We start from the raw sequence: 16,301 nt of genomic DNA, 5'->3' as shown, positions 1-16,301 counted from the left end.
TACAGACAGGAATGACTTAGAGCAATTCCTAGTTGCAATAAAAAATTAATTAAACTAGTATTCCATGCAGTAAATATCTTTGTATAGAATGACATTTAAACTCTACATGAGTCTTAGAAAAGGTAACTATAACCAATCACCTTCCAAAAATTCTATTAGCAGAAAGCAAATAAGATGTTCTAAAATTAATGAATCCATCAACTGAGGTGAAACCTTTCAAAAACCTATCATGTCAGAGAGCAATTAATGGGATCTTTTTCAGAATTTAACTCATTGCTGATGAACGCCTGAAGAATTTTAATTAAAATAAAGTAGGGTCTAGTGTCAAGAAGAGTGAACTCAGGAGTAGGAATTGTTGTCATCCTGAGTTAGTCACTAATGTGCTGTGTCACATAGATTAAGTCATGCTTCCTCCCTGTTCCTGAATTTCTTCATTGTAATGTGGAGTTAATTAATACCTGCCCCGCCTAACATATAGGGTAGTTTTGGGGATAAAAGGAAAAAATGGATGATATTGGCAATTTAGATAATTGTCTACATAAATGGAAGTTGGAATTCTCAGCAATTGGATGATTTACAGAATGAGCAGGAAAAATATCAGTCCTTTTCTAGAAATAAGGACTGGCAGCTTTGTATTTAGAGTGAGTGAAGACAATCTTGATAATTCCACTGAACACATTATTTTTCTTAGTGTCCATTAGGTTAATGTAGCTTAGCAAGTAATCACACATGGCTGGTAGTCACAGAATTTCCCTGGTGTATTCAATCTCCTCCATGTCTGATTTTCTGGTCTTCTAAATGTCAGGTCCATCCCAATGGTAAATTGAACATCTTAGAAAAAATATTTCCTATCTCAATGTACAGAAGTTAATGGCTTTGCAGCAAAGGCCAATGCTCTATTTCTTTTCTATAGAAAACAATGGCTTTTCCTTCTGGAAAAAGGGGGTAACAGTGATTAAAACCACAGCTTCGGTGTTTGGGTTTTAATCCCTATTCTGTTACTTTCATGAAACCATAACCAAATTATTCAGCTTCTCAAAGTTTTGTTTTCTTATGTAAAAAATAAGGGAAAGCATAGCTGTTTCACAATGATGATCTGGATATTATATATGATAATTTATGTAGAGCTCTTAGCACCATGCCAGGCACAAAATTAATGCTGAATAAATGGTAGTTATAATTAGATGAGTTCCTGCACAAATTAGTCTGGCAGTTCTTTGATAACACTGAATTTATGAGTAAAGTGCTTTCCTAAATTAGTAACATCTGAATGCCTTTTAAAAATAAATGTTTTTTCATTGCATTTAAGGGTATATAGAGAATGCAGAAGGCGAGGCAAGCATTGCTCGCTTGATGTCCTCAAGGGAATGCTGTTAACAGTTAAAAAATAGGTCAGAATGTTTGCAACTAATAAATAAGCTATGGAAATGATCAGAAGAGTCACTTCTCTGAAAGAAACCTCCACCTGTAGACCGTAGTTACATGTTTAACCCATTCTACTGAAAATTACTGATCATCTATTATGGCACTGCCAGACACTGAAGATAATATTGTTATCTGCCACTGATTGTGTGTACTAGACACCATGCTTAAGGATATCCATGTATTATTTTAATTCCCACCCACACCCCATGAGATGGGCCTGCCTTATCTGGGAGCCCAAACCCTTAATCACTATGTCTCCTCTGATTTTCCCTTCTACTAGCCCACTATCTGGCCTGAAAATACATGGGAATGAGTATCTGGAGGCCCAGGGAAACATTATGAGTAAGAAAGAGAGCACCTTACTTAAAGCATCCATACTCACTCAGATAATGTCCGCCCCTTGAAGGAATCCTATTCCCCTCATTATCCACATACCCAGGTTTCCTACCCCAGCTGAGTCATTTAATTCCAAGTGCTGCCTAAGGGCACTTCCCACCATGTCCTGAGAGCATTACCCACGTCTTAGGAGTGTCAGTTTCTCTGACATTCTCACTTGTCTTAGATCAATCACAGTTTTGAGATACGCCATTCCTTTTCTGCTTATAACTTAGTTTGGGGTGTCTGGTTAGTCTACCTTCCTTGCCTAGAACTACAGCTCTAATCCTCCAGTTGGTGTCTCCATATTTCTTCTGCCCTAACTCTTGGTACTCCCTTTGATTACAATGGAATCTTATTCATGTTTTCATTCTCCCCTAAGCAACTGAGATTGACCTATGAAACATAAAAAAGAGGGAGGAACTGTGAAAAAAAAAGGAAAGCATTAGATGTCATGCACTGTGCTTTGAGTAGCAGTTTCCATGAAATTCATTTCCTCCTTAGTTGTTCTCATTTCAGACCCTGAAACATGAGGCACAAGGAGCAAAAGTTTTCTTTACTCCAAGTTCTTAACTCAGCTAACCCATAAGATCAGATATATTAAGGAATTTCAGATGATCTGTTTTCCTTCTGTTTTTAATCTTTCTTGTTTCTTTTATTTTAGCAAACTGGCCTCAAAAACATACCTCAGAACACTCTCCTCCATCAAACATATTTCTTCATTGATCTGTGGTCCCTATTCTGCTCTTTGCTGTAGCCCAGATCCCAGTGTCTAATGTATAGAACTGTTCTCATTACTGGACTCAAATTATGCCCAGAACAAAGAGGGATTAGAAACAGCACCATCAAGTTTTACTAATTTTTGAAAGATTTTGTGGAACAACGTGTCCTTCTAAGTGATCAGATTCTCCCACAGTAATTTTTCCAATGTATGCCAGCAGCAGTGTTAAGTACTTTAAGCAAAGTGTTCTTTCTTCTAAAGGATTTTGAGCTCACAGAACTTAACATATTATAATTTGAATAAAATTATTTAATTTAAAATACTATGTGATAATCCTTTAAATATATTCTATTAATGCAAATATGCAAGGACAGTTCAGTGGGCGTACGTTTTCATTTTGGAAATAAGTTGTTTCTAAGAACCAAAATGAAACAATAGAATGAAAATTTTCTGTGATGGCTCCATTTATAGACTGTTTTCATGCCTGTATATTTTTCACAAACCTTTCACACAAATGATCCCTCTGATGGAATAAGATAGGAATATGGCCTTCCCATATGGCCTTCCCAAGGACTATCTGAGATTTTAAGATGTCAGCAATAACTCTATTTTCCAGAGGATCTCTTGATCCACTCTCATAATATTCCAGCCAACAATAGGAGAATTGCAGAATGTCCCTCAGGGACCTCTCTGTCTAACATCTTCATTGGAAAATTGAGAAACACAGATCTAAGAAGAAGAAGATAAAGATATTTACTCAAAATAGCATGGTTTCTTGTTTTGTTTTTAAAGATTTTATTTATTTATTCATGAGAGACACAAAGAGAGGCAGAGACAAAGACAGAGGGAGAAGCAGGATCCTCACAGGGAACCCAATTCAAGACTCGATCCCAGGACCCTGGGATCATGCCTTAATCTGAAGGCATATGCTCAACCACTGAGCCACCCAGGCATCCCTCAAAATATGTGAATGGAAGAAATAAAATAGTCTTCTAAACCTGTAAGGCATTATGAAATTAAATGCAATTCTTATAAGTATCACAATCATTGTGAATTAATATATTGACTTATTCATTAAACATTACTGAAGTTTGATGTTCTAAGTTCTGGGGAATACAAATTCATCCTTGACCAATTGATTATGGTAGAAATAGCATAATTTCATTGCTCAACCTAGTCTAAGAGGCTTAGCAGCTTCTGCTTTGCCCTCTGGGAGTGATAACCAACAATAGAAGAAGACCTACTCTCTTGACACCTCCATGCTGTAAGAAATCCAAGCCACATAGAAAGATCTCGGTTTGACACTCTAGTTAATAGCCCCAACTCAGCTCTCAGCTGTCAACATCTGACTACACCCATGTGTGTGATCACATTTGAAATCCAGTCCATATGATCCTTCATATGACTTCAGCTCCAGTCATTATGTACATGTGAAAGTCCAAGGGAGAGCTGCATAAGTAAATCCAGTCACAGAATCATAGGAAAAAAGAAGTTGTACTTTAAGCCACTAACTTTGGGATGGTGATATGAAGCAGGAGATAATCACCAGAGCAGATGAAGAAGAAATAATGTAAATATTTTAAACAAGAAAATGATGATAAATTCAGTGTATAGCTGAACATGTTGACTAGGTAGGGCCCTAGGGATCAGAATCATTTGACAGTAGGAGACAAACACTCTATCACCTGGTCTCATCACACATCCAAGTTTAGTTGGAGTTTGAGGGCTGCTGGATGGAATTGAGTGAAATTCCTCCTTTTCATGTACAAATTGCAGGTGTTACACAGGTTCAGAAGATTCTCCTAGGGGAAAAAAGTCCCCTTACACATGACTTTCAGCCTATGATTGATAAAGTATCAGATTTCAATTCTGGTAATAGGCTATTAAGGTAGCACTGCTGATCCCTGCTTCCAAGCATTCACAGTCTTGTGTAATTCCATACCTATTTAGAAAGAGGTGACCCTTAGATCCAATAAAATATTGCATAAATGACCATGTGCAGTGTCTGAAGCTGTTTTAATGAAATTGAAGCTTTTGGTTTGCTCTTCCTTGGGTTACTCATGCTGGAGGAAGCCAATTACCATATTGTAAGGATACTCTAAAAGCCCTATGGAAAGACCCATGTGGTGAGGAACTGAACCCTCCTGCCAGTGGCCAACACAAATGTAGCATGATAGTGAGCCATATTGGAAGTGGCTATTTTAACCTTGGTGAAGCCTTCAGATGAAGGTAGCCTGGCCAATATCTTAATGAACATTTATCTGAAGTTCAGCAGTTGTTTTAGGTTCATTTCTGTGAGCTAACTCCAATAATTTATTTTTTAAAAGATTTTATTTATTTATTCATGAGAGACACACAGAGAGAGGCAGAGACATAGGCAGAGGGAGAAGCAGGCTCCATGCAAGGAGCCTGATGTGGGACTCGATCCTGGGAATCCGGGATCACGCCCTCAGCCAAAGCCAGACGCTCAACCGCTGAGCCACTCAGGCATCCCTAACTCCAATAATTTAAAGACCATTTGGGAAAAAAAAAAAAAAAAAAAAAAAAAGACCATTTGGAATTATTTCTATTCTTCCTACATTACATAATTCAATGGAAATTAATTTTTCTTCAATTTCTTGTATCCTATAGAAATGGTATATAGAAGAAATTTTCATATACAGAAGACAATGTGTATAACACTTATGTGATTAAAAGAATATTTTTAAAAGCTCAAGTACATTTAAAATACATATACATATGTATAACTACTAATTTAAAAATATACAACTACTAATATATTTGAATCATCCTTTGTCCATATTCCAATAATTTTCTTCTCCCTTCATTCAGATGGAACAATTTGGAATTCCGAAACTTATCATTCCTCTCCTTTAAGATATTTTTATTATACATATATACATATACCTAAATGATATGTTGTTAACTTATTTTCTTTTTGATCTTTTAAACAATGAAATTGCACATTATATAATCTTCTTTATTTTGATCTTTTCTCTAAACATTATATCTTTGAGATTAACCATACTAATGCTTTTAATTGTGATTCCTTCATTTCCACTGCTGTAAGGTATTATTATCCTTATTCAAACTACAAAATATGTATCCACTTCTCTGTTAATGGACATTTGACTTGTTTTTAGTTCTTTACCATTTTAAATAAGGATGCTATGAACATTCCTGTATATGCCACTTTGCATACATATGCAAGCTGTATATTCCTAGGAGTGGGATAACTGATTGTATCAGAGAATAAGATAATGACAGTTTTTCCAAGAGATTGTATCAATTTACACTAATACCAGCAAAAATACAGAGAACTCATTGCTTCAAATTCTCACCAGAATTTGGGGAAATCAAACTTTCTTTTTCATCAATTTGGAAGGTGATTATATATATTTTCTCCACTTTAATTTTTATTCAAATTCAAATTTCACTTATAGGGTATTATTAACTCCAAGGAAAAAATTTAATGATTCATCAGTTGCATATAATATTCTGTGCTCTTACATCAGGTGCCCTCCTTAACGCTCATCACACAATTACACCATCTCCCCTCAAGCAACCCCCAGTTTGTTCCCTATAGTTAAGAGTCTCTTATGGCTTGCTTCCCTCCCCATTTTTTATCTAATTTATTTCCCTCCCTTCCCCTATGTTCATCTGTTTTTTTTTTTCTTAAATTCCACACATAAGTGAAATCATATGATGTTTGTCTTTCTCTGACTGGCTTATTTTGCTTAGCATAATACCCTCTAGTTTCATCTACATCAGAGCAAATGGCAAGATTTCATTCTTTTTTGATGGCTGAGTAATATTCCATGGGTGTATGTGTATGTGTGTGTGTGTGTGTGTGTGTGTACATATATACATATACCACATCATCTTTATCCACTCATCTGTTGATGGTCATGGACATCTGGGCTCTTTCCATATTTTGGTTACTGTTGATAATGCTGCTAGAAACATTCGGTCAGGGCACTTGCGTGGCTCAGTCTGTTAAGCATCTGCCTTCGGCTCAGGTCATGATCCCAGGGTCCTGGGATTGAACCCTGCATCAGACTTACTGTTCTAAAGGGAGCCTGCTTCTCCCTCTCTCTCTGCTTACTGTTCCCCTTGCTTGTATTCTCTGTGTATGTCAAATAAATAAGTAAAATCTTAAAAAAAAAAAAAAAAAAAGAGGGATGCCTGGATGGCTCAGCAGTTGAGTGTCTGCCTTCAGCTCAGGTCCTGATGCCAGGATTCGGGATCAATCTCGCATCGGGCTCCTTGTGGGGAGTCTACTTCTCCCTCTGCCTATGTCTCTGTGTGTCTCTCATGAATGAATAAATAAAATCTTAAGAAAAGAATTGGAATGCACATGCCCCTTCAAATTACTATTTTTCTACCTTTTGGATACTTATGTTATTAATTGATTAATAGATTTGGGTGCCCAAGTTGGAGGCATAAATATTTGCAATTGTTTGATCTTCTTGTTGGATAGACCCCTTTATTATGATATAGTATCCTTCTTCATCTCTTATATAGTTTTTGGTTTACTCCAGCTTCCTTTTGACATCCAATAGCATGTTGGATGCTCACTTTCAATCTGCAGATATCTTTTGATCTAAAATCAGTCTCCTGTAGGCAGAATATAAATAGGTGTATAAATAGGTGTTTTTTTTTTATCCATTCTGCTATCCTTTGTTTTGATTAGAGACCATTTAGTCCATTTACATTCAGAGTTATTATTAATAGATTTAGCATTATTGTGTTACCTGTAAATTTGGGGTTTCTGGAGATGTTCTCTGTTCTGTTCTAGTTTTTGTTGCTTTTCTTCTTTCTTGCTCACTCAAAGAGTTCTTGCATGGCTGGCTTAGTAGCCAGGAACTCCTTTAGTTTTTGTTTGTTTGGGATACTCTTTATCTCTCCTTCTGTGCTGAATTATAGCCTTGCTGGATAGAGTATTCTTGGCTGCATATTTTGGCCATTCTGCATGTTGAATATATTCAACCCTCTCCTCTTGCCTGCAAGTCTGTGAACAGATCTGTTGCAAACCGGATTTGCCTTCCCTTTTAGGTAAAGGACTTATTTTCCCTTGCTGCTTTCAGGATTCTTTCCTTGTCTGTGCATTTTGTGAATTTGACCTTAATGCCTTGGCAATGGCCAGTTTTTTAAATTGATGCAAGTTCTCTGTGTCTCTTGGATTTCAATGTCTGTTTCTTTCCCCAGATTAAGGAAGTTTTCAGCTATAATTTGCTCAAAAAAGCCTTGCACCCTTTTCCTTCTCTTCTGGGACAATAGGAATGGTATTATGCTTTTCTGGGATGATACAAATGTTATTATATTTCTATGATATGAATGTTACTATGTTTTACAGAGTCATTGATTTCTCTAAGTCTACTTTTGTGATCAAATATTTTTCTTGCCCTCTTTGCGGCTTCAATGTTTTCCATAATTTTATCTTCTGTATCACTCATTAATTCCTCTGATTTGTCTGTCCTGATTGTCACTGCATTCAGTCAGTTTCACATTTAGTTACAGTATTTTTTGTTTCAGCCTTACTAGTTTTTGGGTCTTTTATCTTTGTGGTAAGGGACTCCCTGGTGTCTTCTATGCTTTTTTCCGAGTCCAACTAATATCCTTATGATTATTGTTTAAATTCTGGTTCATGCATATCACTTATGTTTGCCTTGATTAGATCCCTGGCCATGATCTCCTCTTGTTCTTTTTCTAGGGAGTGAGTTCCTCTGTCTTGGCATTTTGTCTAGGTTTTGTCTTCTCTGTGTTAGAAAGCCTGTTGTGTTTCCTTCTCCTGAGAGTAACGGCTATATTAACTGTCCAGGGCCTGATGCTTCAGGAAATGTTTCTGATATGTGTTGTGTGCATTCTGCTGTTGTGTTTTGGTTGCTCTTTCCCTCAGGTCAGTGATCTGCCGAGTTTCTCCTTGCTGCAGTGTTTGGATCTTGTCCACTGTGTGGCAAATTTTAATTATGCGGTTTTGGTGCGTGTTTTTGTCAGCTTGTTAGAAGAGGCTAGATTCTATTTCCCATAGAGCTGAAGCTTTGCAGCACTCTATGGTCAGTAGACTTGGTGCATGGAAGGGATTTGTGCTGGTCATCTGGGAAAGATGCTGCTCTCTCAGGCACACTTGCTCTAACTCAGAAGCACCTGCAGAGGGCAGGGGAGTGGAGCTTGTTGTAAGTGACTCAAATCTCTACCATGGGTCTTGTGCTGCTCACTGAAGTCTGTCAGTAGTAACAGGTCGGTAAAAACGGTGTTAGCCAGCTCTCTCCTCCCGATAGAGAGGGGAGTTCACACCCACTGCTGTTAAGGAAGCCCTCACAGAAGAGAGAGTAATCTCCCCTTATTTTTCCAGGCTTCCTTCTGATCCCTGCCTTCACTCTGTCTGTGGCTGAGCCATCTGCCCACCCAGTAGCACACTGGCTGGGTTTCAAAACTTCAAATTTTAGGAATCTGGCAGGGCATGGCCCTCACTGGTCCTCTGGAGGAGAGTCTCCACACTCTGTGTCTGGGGCCGGATTGTCCAAGGAGGGCAGCTGGACAAACACACAGGGGCTTGGATGTCTCTGCTCATATGCTAATGAATGGGCAGCTTAGTGATGCCCATCAACTCTCTTGTCCCTGGATAGGCGATGCCATCTCTCAAATGCACTCCATGAAGGGGAATGGTCTCTTCCAGTGCAACCCAGGGGATCCTCAGACTATGCTGTCCACTCCTAGGCCTTTGCCCTCCTTTTCAACAGGAGCACCTCTACACCCAGCAGGCTCACTCAGCAATGGTGCAGACTTCTAAAACTTCAGACTTTGCTTGTAAAAACTTGCAATTATCAGCTGCTCTCATTTTCCCTGTCCGTGTTTTTGGAGAAGTGTTTTTCTTGTGCAATGCCTTGCACCCTGCTCTCTCTTTCTCTCCTCTCTCCCTGCTCAGGGCTCCCTCACCTCTATGACACCAGTGACTCTTTTCTCCCCAGAAACCTGGCTCCAAACCTCCTACCTTCTATAATGTGGCCTCTTTTCTCCCTCTAGTTGTGCAGTGTGTTCTGTCAGTCGTCAGATTGATTTCCTGGGTGTTCAGAATGGTTTCATATTTATCTAGCTGTATTCCAGGAACAAGGCAACATAGGATCCCCTACTACTCCACCATCTTAACCCTGTTCCTCTGGCTTGCCTTTTGACTTACACTATCACTACATGCTTCCTTCACACTTTGCCACAGTATTCAGCAGCAATTCTGAATCATTGCCCTTGCTACTCCTTTTAATTGTTTTTCTTCAAATAATACTTTGCATTCACCAGTACTTTAAATTTCTGTGCCCACCGATTTTCACTTATTATCTTTTTTAATTTACTCATACAAAACAAAGTTTAAAGAAATTCATATATGTGGTTATAGGGATGAGTTCTTAAGAGATGGTTCAAAATGCAATTTTGGGGACAGCTGGGTGGCTCAGGGGTTTGGCGCTGGATTTCGGCCCACGGTATGATCCTGGAGACCCGGGATAGAGTCCCATGTCAGGCTCCCTGCATGGAGCCTGCTTCTCTCTCTCTGCCTCTCTCATGAATAAATAAATAAAATCTTTTTAAAAATGCACTTTTGATATTTTCCTTACCTATCCAATGCCACTATATATTTTTTTGATTATGTACATAGATTTCTGGCTTAGACCTGCTTTCTTTGCCTTAAGTTTTTAAGAATACAATATCTAGCAAAAGGTGGGGAAAGAACAAATTTCATCTGTTCCTGGGGAAAGGGCTGACCTGCTAACGGGAAAGAGGCAAAATCTGTGGCAATTCCCAGCCTTTGCTGGGAAGAGACTCCTCCTTACGGTAGCAATCTCCTTGAACCAATGCCAAGCCCTTCCCATGACCCCTGACACCTCCACATTCCTGTTATTGATTTCAGTCCCTGCCCTTCAATTTTTCTTATAAAAGCCCAGCCTGACTGACAGACCATTGCAGATCTCTGCAAGACAGGTGAGTGGAAGCTGAGAGATTAGACCCATGGCAGGAGTTATACTGTACATATTTGGGGGAAGGTACAAGGATCCCTCTGTGAGACAGAGACACAGCATCTGTGATTTCAGCACAGGCTGGCTGGCAGGTCTCATGGGGTGGGAGGGTGTACTGATCATCTGATTCTTTCCAGAGCTATACAAGGGGATAGATGTCACTGAGATCAATTTGTTCCTAGGGGACTAAACAAAGACAAGGAAGAGGAGTCGCCCTCCCTAATTGCCCTCTCTCTAATTACTCTTTCCTTAGTGATCTCTGATTGCTTCCTAGGATCACAGACATGATGCTGCCTCCCATGGCCCTCCCCAGCATGTCCTGGATGCTGCTCTCCTGCCTGATGGTCCTGTCTCAGGTCCGAGGTGAGCTTGCCCTGTCTGTAGCACTGGGTCCTTGTGAATGCTCAGGGCCAAGAGGAAGAAAAAAGGCTCCTGTGGTAATGGTGACATATCTCCCCACACAATGAAACTGCCTATAACTTGCCCATCATCACTCCTTCCTTCAGAGTAACCAGGGGTGACAGGTGTCGCAGTGGTCCACTAGCACCACAAGGAGGTCATTCATTTTGTCAGTGCAGTCTAATTTATGTTGGAAGGTGAAAGAGGAAAAGCATGAAGGGTCAATAATGAGATATAGGGAAGGAAAATGAGAATCCAGTGCAAGAATGGTCAGCCTAGTGTGTGGAAGGGTTGGGCTTTGAAGGTGAAGGAGGAAAAGAGGAGAGAAGTTTCCTCACTTAGTGCAGTTGGTTCAAGACCCAGAAATCCTGAAAGGGTAGGCAATGGTGAGAGACAGTCAGGGCTTTGACATCACTTCCCCACGCACCGGCCTCATAGATATTCCCCTAGATCACCTCCCTACCCTGATGCCCACTCTCCTCTTCACTTCTTCCTTCTCTTTGACTCCCTTCCACCATAGGTGAAGACTCCCAGAAGGACGTGCCTGCCCCACGGATCACGTGTCCCAAAGGCTCCAAGGCCTATGCCTCCCACTGCTATGCCTTGTTTATGACCCCCAAATCCTGGATGGATGCTGATGTGAGTACTTGGGTTTTCAGTTAGGGGTTTTAAGGGGAAAGTACATTAGAGACCTGAGGGGGTGGGTTCCATTCTCCAGAGTTTCTCCAGAAGGGGCGAGATTGAACACCCTCATCTCTTGCATATATACCCCTTCTCTCCTACCTCTGCCCTGCCCTCCCCCGAGTTATGACTCAGGCTCCCCCTGAGTCTCTCCTTTCCCCACCCAGATGGCCTGCCAGAAGAGGCCCTCGGGACACCTTGTGTCTGTGCTCAGTGGGAGTGAGGCATCCTTTGTGGCCTCCCTGGTCAAGAACAGTGTGAACAGCTACTCATATGTCTGGATGGGGCTCCATGACCCCACAGAGGTATGCACTCATTTCTCTTCATAACCTCTCAAGCTGCTATTGCCCCCCAGCCCACTCCCTGTCCCCAGTGCCTGCCCAGCAAATGCCCTAGAGAGCCCTGGAGCTCAGAGATCTAGGAGGACATTAGGGAGAAGGGAAAGGTCTTGCAGCCAGCTGAACAGCTGAGTTCTGTGGAAGTCCCTTGTCTCCAGCTGAAGTGAATCTGCCTCCTGTCATGCTTTTGCACAATTTCCATGTGAGGCCTTGTAATTCAGTTCTCTGAGCTTCACAGAGTCGGCACTTACTGTGCTGAGGGAATCCTAAATGAACATAGGATCCATTTTTGCTCTGTAAATCAGACATTGTCTTTGAGGTTCAGAGGGTAATCACAAATGTACCACTGATTGCTGTTCAGTCAGGAATGTGTTACTCTGAATGGTTCTGTTGGTCTTTGTGATTACTGATTTTGGAATCTGCCAATCAAAGCAAAGAATTAGGAAGAGTTTCCTTCCCAGAGGAGAGCTCTGGCTCCAGGGCAGCATCTGGATGAGCAGAGCAAATTTGGTGATGTTGGGGAGGGGTTCATGCAAGGAGAACTCTAATGGCCATTCAACCTCACCACCCTCCATCCTCTACAGGGCTATGAGCCCAATGCAGATGGTTGGGAGTGGAGTAGTGCTGATATTCTGAATTACTCTGCCTGGGAGAAAAACCCCTCCACCATCGCAAACCCTGGCTATTGTGGGAGCCTGTCAAGAAGCACAGGTAAGTAACAGAGAAGCTACTTTCTGCCCAGGCTTTTTCATCCTCTATTTCCCCATTTCTCAGCATGACCCTCAGAGAATCCCCCTGAGCTAGAAAATGTAGTGTTGATTTGTCTCCTCCCATCCCCTCTCATCTCTCCTTTTTTTGAATCTCGTTTCTCTGGAGTAGGACACTGGTGAGGGTGAGAAGGAGGCTTTGAATCCTAGGCCAGAAACTGGGATGCCTCTCTCTTAGGTTCATAAGCTTTACCAGCCACATTTACCTGAGCTCCTCTGTCTTTCTAGGATATCTGAAATGGAAAGATTATAACTGTGCTACGAAGCTACCCTATATCTGCAAGTTCAAGGACTAGGTCTGGGGAGACCTCAGGAGACTGAGTTTTACATGCAGCTCATCATGGACATGGGACCAAGCATGAAGGCCCAGCCTGGAAGGGAATAATCTCACACCTGACCACTTCATTATGACCTCTCTTCCTCCCTGCTCATTTCACTTCTCGATTTTTTTTTTGTGTGTGTGTGTGTGTGTGTATTAAATGGCCTTAGATCTTGGCGTGTAAAAATAAATAAAATAAATGCTTTACTCCATTTGGTATGCTTTTGTCCTCTATCTTATCACAAGACTCTGAAGAAGAACCAGGTGTGGGAGGAATTCTGAGTCTTGCCACTGTCCTATGTTATCCATTCCGCCAGTAAATTGCTTAAATGTATATCCCTACTAGTGTGTTTGTGATCAGTATGTAGTCCCTGTTCATTTACATTTGTGTTGTATATAGAAAAAGACATTGCTCTTCCACACACTCTTTTTGCTCATTTCTCCTGTTTGTGGAGGAAACAGCCTTGGTGCCTGCTGTTTTTTGAACAGCATTTCTGAATCATTTGCTATGAATTATCAATTTTTTTCTTTAATTTATAATATTACATGGACTGTGACTTTTATAAAATATGGTAGAAAGTGAATTACCTGGGTTCTGATTACAGGGCTAGAACCCTGGAAGATGTCACTCTCTTCCTTAAAAGAGAATTTCCTTAAAATAGGACTTACAAGTTCTATTCTTAAACCAACCACCAGAAAAGTGTTTGAAATTGCCACATTTCCTTTGACCATTTGAGATTCATATCCTGGAGCTGGACTTAATTGCTTTCAATACAAAATCAGGGTTTTTCTTTTCTTTTTAGCAGAATTTAAAAATAATAGCATTTGTCAAGGCAGTCAATATTGTCTACTACACATAGAGCCATGCTTAAATTCCTGAGATATTGATCATAGAGGATATTTTGCTAAATTAATGATCTTTATTCATAACCAGTTTGTATCCTGAACCATTTGGATTTACTTCCTCTGGTGAACCCTTATAAACTCTTCTATCTAAAAGTCTAGAACAGAGGTAGGCAGACAGTTTTTATCTCTTCTCCCTCTATATCTATTCTGTCCTACTGAACCCTCCATAATTTAATGCCAGTCCTGACAGAGTTGATTAAAATGTTCCTATCTCCTAGCAATAATAATAATAATAAGCAGTAATAAATATTATTTTTCTCTCACTGAAAACCAATTTCCCTTAATTTTTTAATTTAAAATCAATTAATTAACATATAGTGGGTTATCAGTTTCAGAGGTGTATAGTGATTCATCAGTTGCACATAAAACCCAGTGCTCATTACATCAAGTGCCCTCCTTATGCCCATCATGCAATTACCCCATTCCCCCCCCCACCTCCTCTCCACCAATCCTCAATTTACTTCCTATAGTTAGAGTCTCTTATGGTTTGTCTCCCTCTCTGATTTCATCTTATTTTATTTTTCCCTCCCTTCCCCTATATTCATCTATTTTGTTTCTTAAATTCCATATGAGTAAAATAATGGTATTTGTCTTTATCCGGTTGACTTATTGTGCTTGGCATAATATCCTCTCTATCCATTTCATTGCAACTGGCAAGATTTCATTCTTTTTGATGGTTGAGTAGTATTCCATTGTGTGTGTGTGAGATATATACATATATTTCACATCTCCTTTATCCATTCTTCCCTCTGTTGATGGACATCTGGACTCTTTCCATATTTTGGCTATTGTTGATAATACTTTTATCAACTTTGGGGTGCATGAATCCATTCAAATTACCATTTTTGTATAGTTTGGATAAATATCTAGTACTGCTATTGCTGGGTTGTAGGGTAGTTCTATTTTTAACTTTTTGAGAAACCTCCATACTCTTTTCCAGAGTAGCTGCACCAATTTGCATTCCCACCAATAGTATAAGATGCTTCACCTTTCTCCATATCCTTGCCAATGTCTGTTATTTCCTGACTTCTTAATTTTAACCATTCTGACTGCTGTGAGGTGGTATCTCTTTGCGGTTTTGATCTGTATTTTGCCTATTGTCAAGTGATGTTAAGGATTTTTTCATGTGTCTTTTAGCCATCTGTATGTCTTCTTTGGAGAAATATCTGTTGATATCTTCTCCCCTTTTCTTGACAGGGTATTTTGGTTTTTGGGTGTTGAGTTTCATAAGTTCTTTATCGATTTTGGATACTAGCCCTTTATGTGATATGTCATTTGTGAATATTTTTTTCCATTCAGTAAGTTGTATTTTAGTTTTATTGATTGTTTCCTTTGCTGTGCCAAAGCTTTTTATCCTGATGAAGTTCCAATAGTTTTGTTTTGGTTTGTTTTGTTTTGCTTTTGTTTCCCTTGCCTTCATAGATGTGTCTTGTAAGAAGTTGATATGGCCAAGGTCAAAGAGGTAGCAACCTGTGCAAGCTTGTGTTCTCCCCTAGGATTTTGATGGATTCCTGTCTCACATTTGGGTCTTTCATGCATTTCAGACTTATTGTTGTATATGGTATAAGGAAGTGCTCTCGTTTCAGTCTTCTGCGTGTGGCTATCTAATTTTCCCAACATCATTTATTGAAGATACTTTTTACCATTGGCTAGTTTTTCCTGCTTTGTCAAATAATAGTTGACCATAGAGTTTAGGGTATATTTCTGGGTTTTCTATTCTGTTCCATTGATCTATGTGTCACTTTTTGTGCAAGTACCATGCTGCCTTGATGATTATAGCTTTGTAATAAAACTTGAAGTCTGGAGTTGTGATGTCACCAGCTTTGGTTTTCTTTTTAAACATTACTTTGGCTATTTAGGGTCTTTAGTGGTTCCATACAAATTTTAGGATTGTTTGTTTCAGCTCTGTGAAAAATGCTAAAGGTATTTTGATAGGGATTACATTTAATGTGTAGGTTGCTTTGGGTAGCATAGACATTTTAACAATTTTTGTTTTTCCAATCCATAAGCATAGAATGTTTTTCCATCTCTTTATCCTCTTCAATTCCTTTCATAAGTGTTTTATAGTTTTCACTTATAGAAATGCAATGGACTTCTGTGCATTGATTTTTTTTTTTTTATCCTGTGACTTTGATGAATTCCTGTATCAGTTCTAGCAATTTTTTGGTGGGATCTTTCAGGTTTTTTGTATCGAGTATCATCTCCTCTGTGAAGAGTAAAAGTTTAACTTCTTTGCTGATTTGGATGCATTTTATTTATTTTTGTTGTCTGATTGCTGAATCTAGGACTTCCATACTATGTTGAACAACAGTGGTGAGACAGTGGATAGCCTTGTCATGTTGCTGACCTTAGGGAAATAGC

At 39.6% G+C, this 16,301-nt stretch overlaps 1 protein-coding gene across 1 annotated transcript; it reads left to right on the top strand.

Annotated features, from left to right (window-relative positions):
- Positions 1-10,450: 10,450 nt before the first annotated feature.
- REG3A (regenerating islet-derived 3 alpha) lies at positions 10,451-13,134 on the top strand. Its single transcript, NM_001002945.3, has 6 exons — positions 10,451-10,495; positions 10,805-10,893; positions 11,450-11,568; positions 11,778-11,915; positions 12,533-12,659; positions 12,944-13,134. The coding sequence occupies exons 2-6, from the start codon at positions 10,815-10,817 to the stop codon at positions 13,009-13,011; spliced, it is 531 nt and encodes a 176-aa protein (NP_001002945.2). The 5' UTR covers positions 10,451-10,495; positions 10,805-10,814; the 3' UTR covers positions 13,012-13,134.
- The last annotated feature ends 3,167 nt before the right edge of the window (positions 13,135-16,301 follow it).

Source organism: Canis lupus, chromosome 17, assembly GCF_011100685.1.
Source record: "Canis lupus familiaris isolate Mischka breed German Shepherd chromosome 17, alternate assembly UU_Cfam_GSD_1.0, whole genome shotgun sequence".
Lineage (NCBI taxonomy): Eukaryota > Metazoa > Chordata > Mammalia > Carnivora > Canidae > Canis > Canis lupus.
The sequence above is the reverse complement of the archived record's forward strand: the minus strand, read 5'-3'. Positions and strand labels throughout refer to the sequence as shown.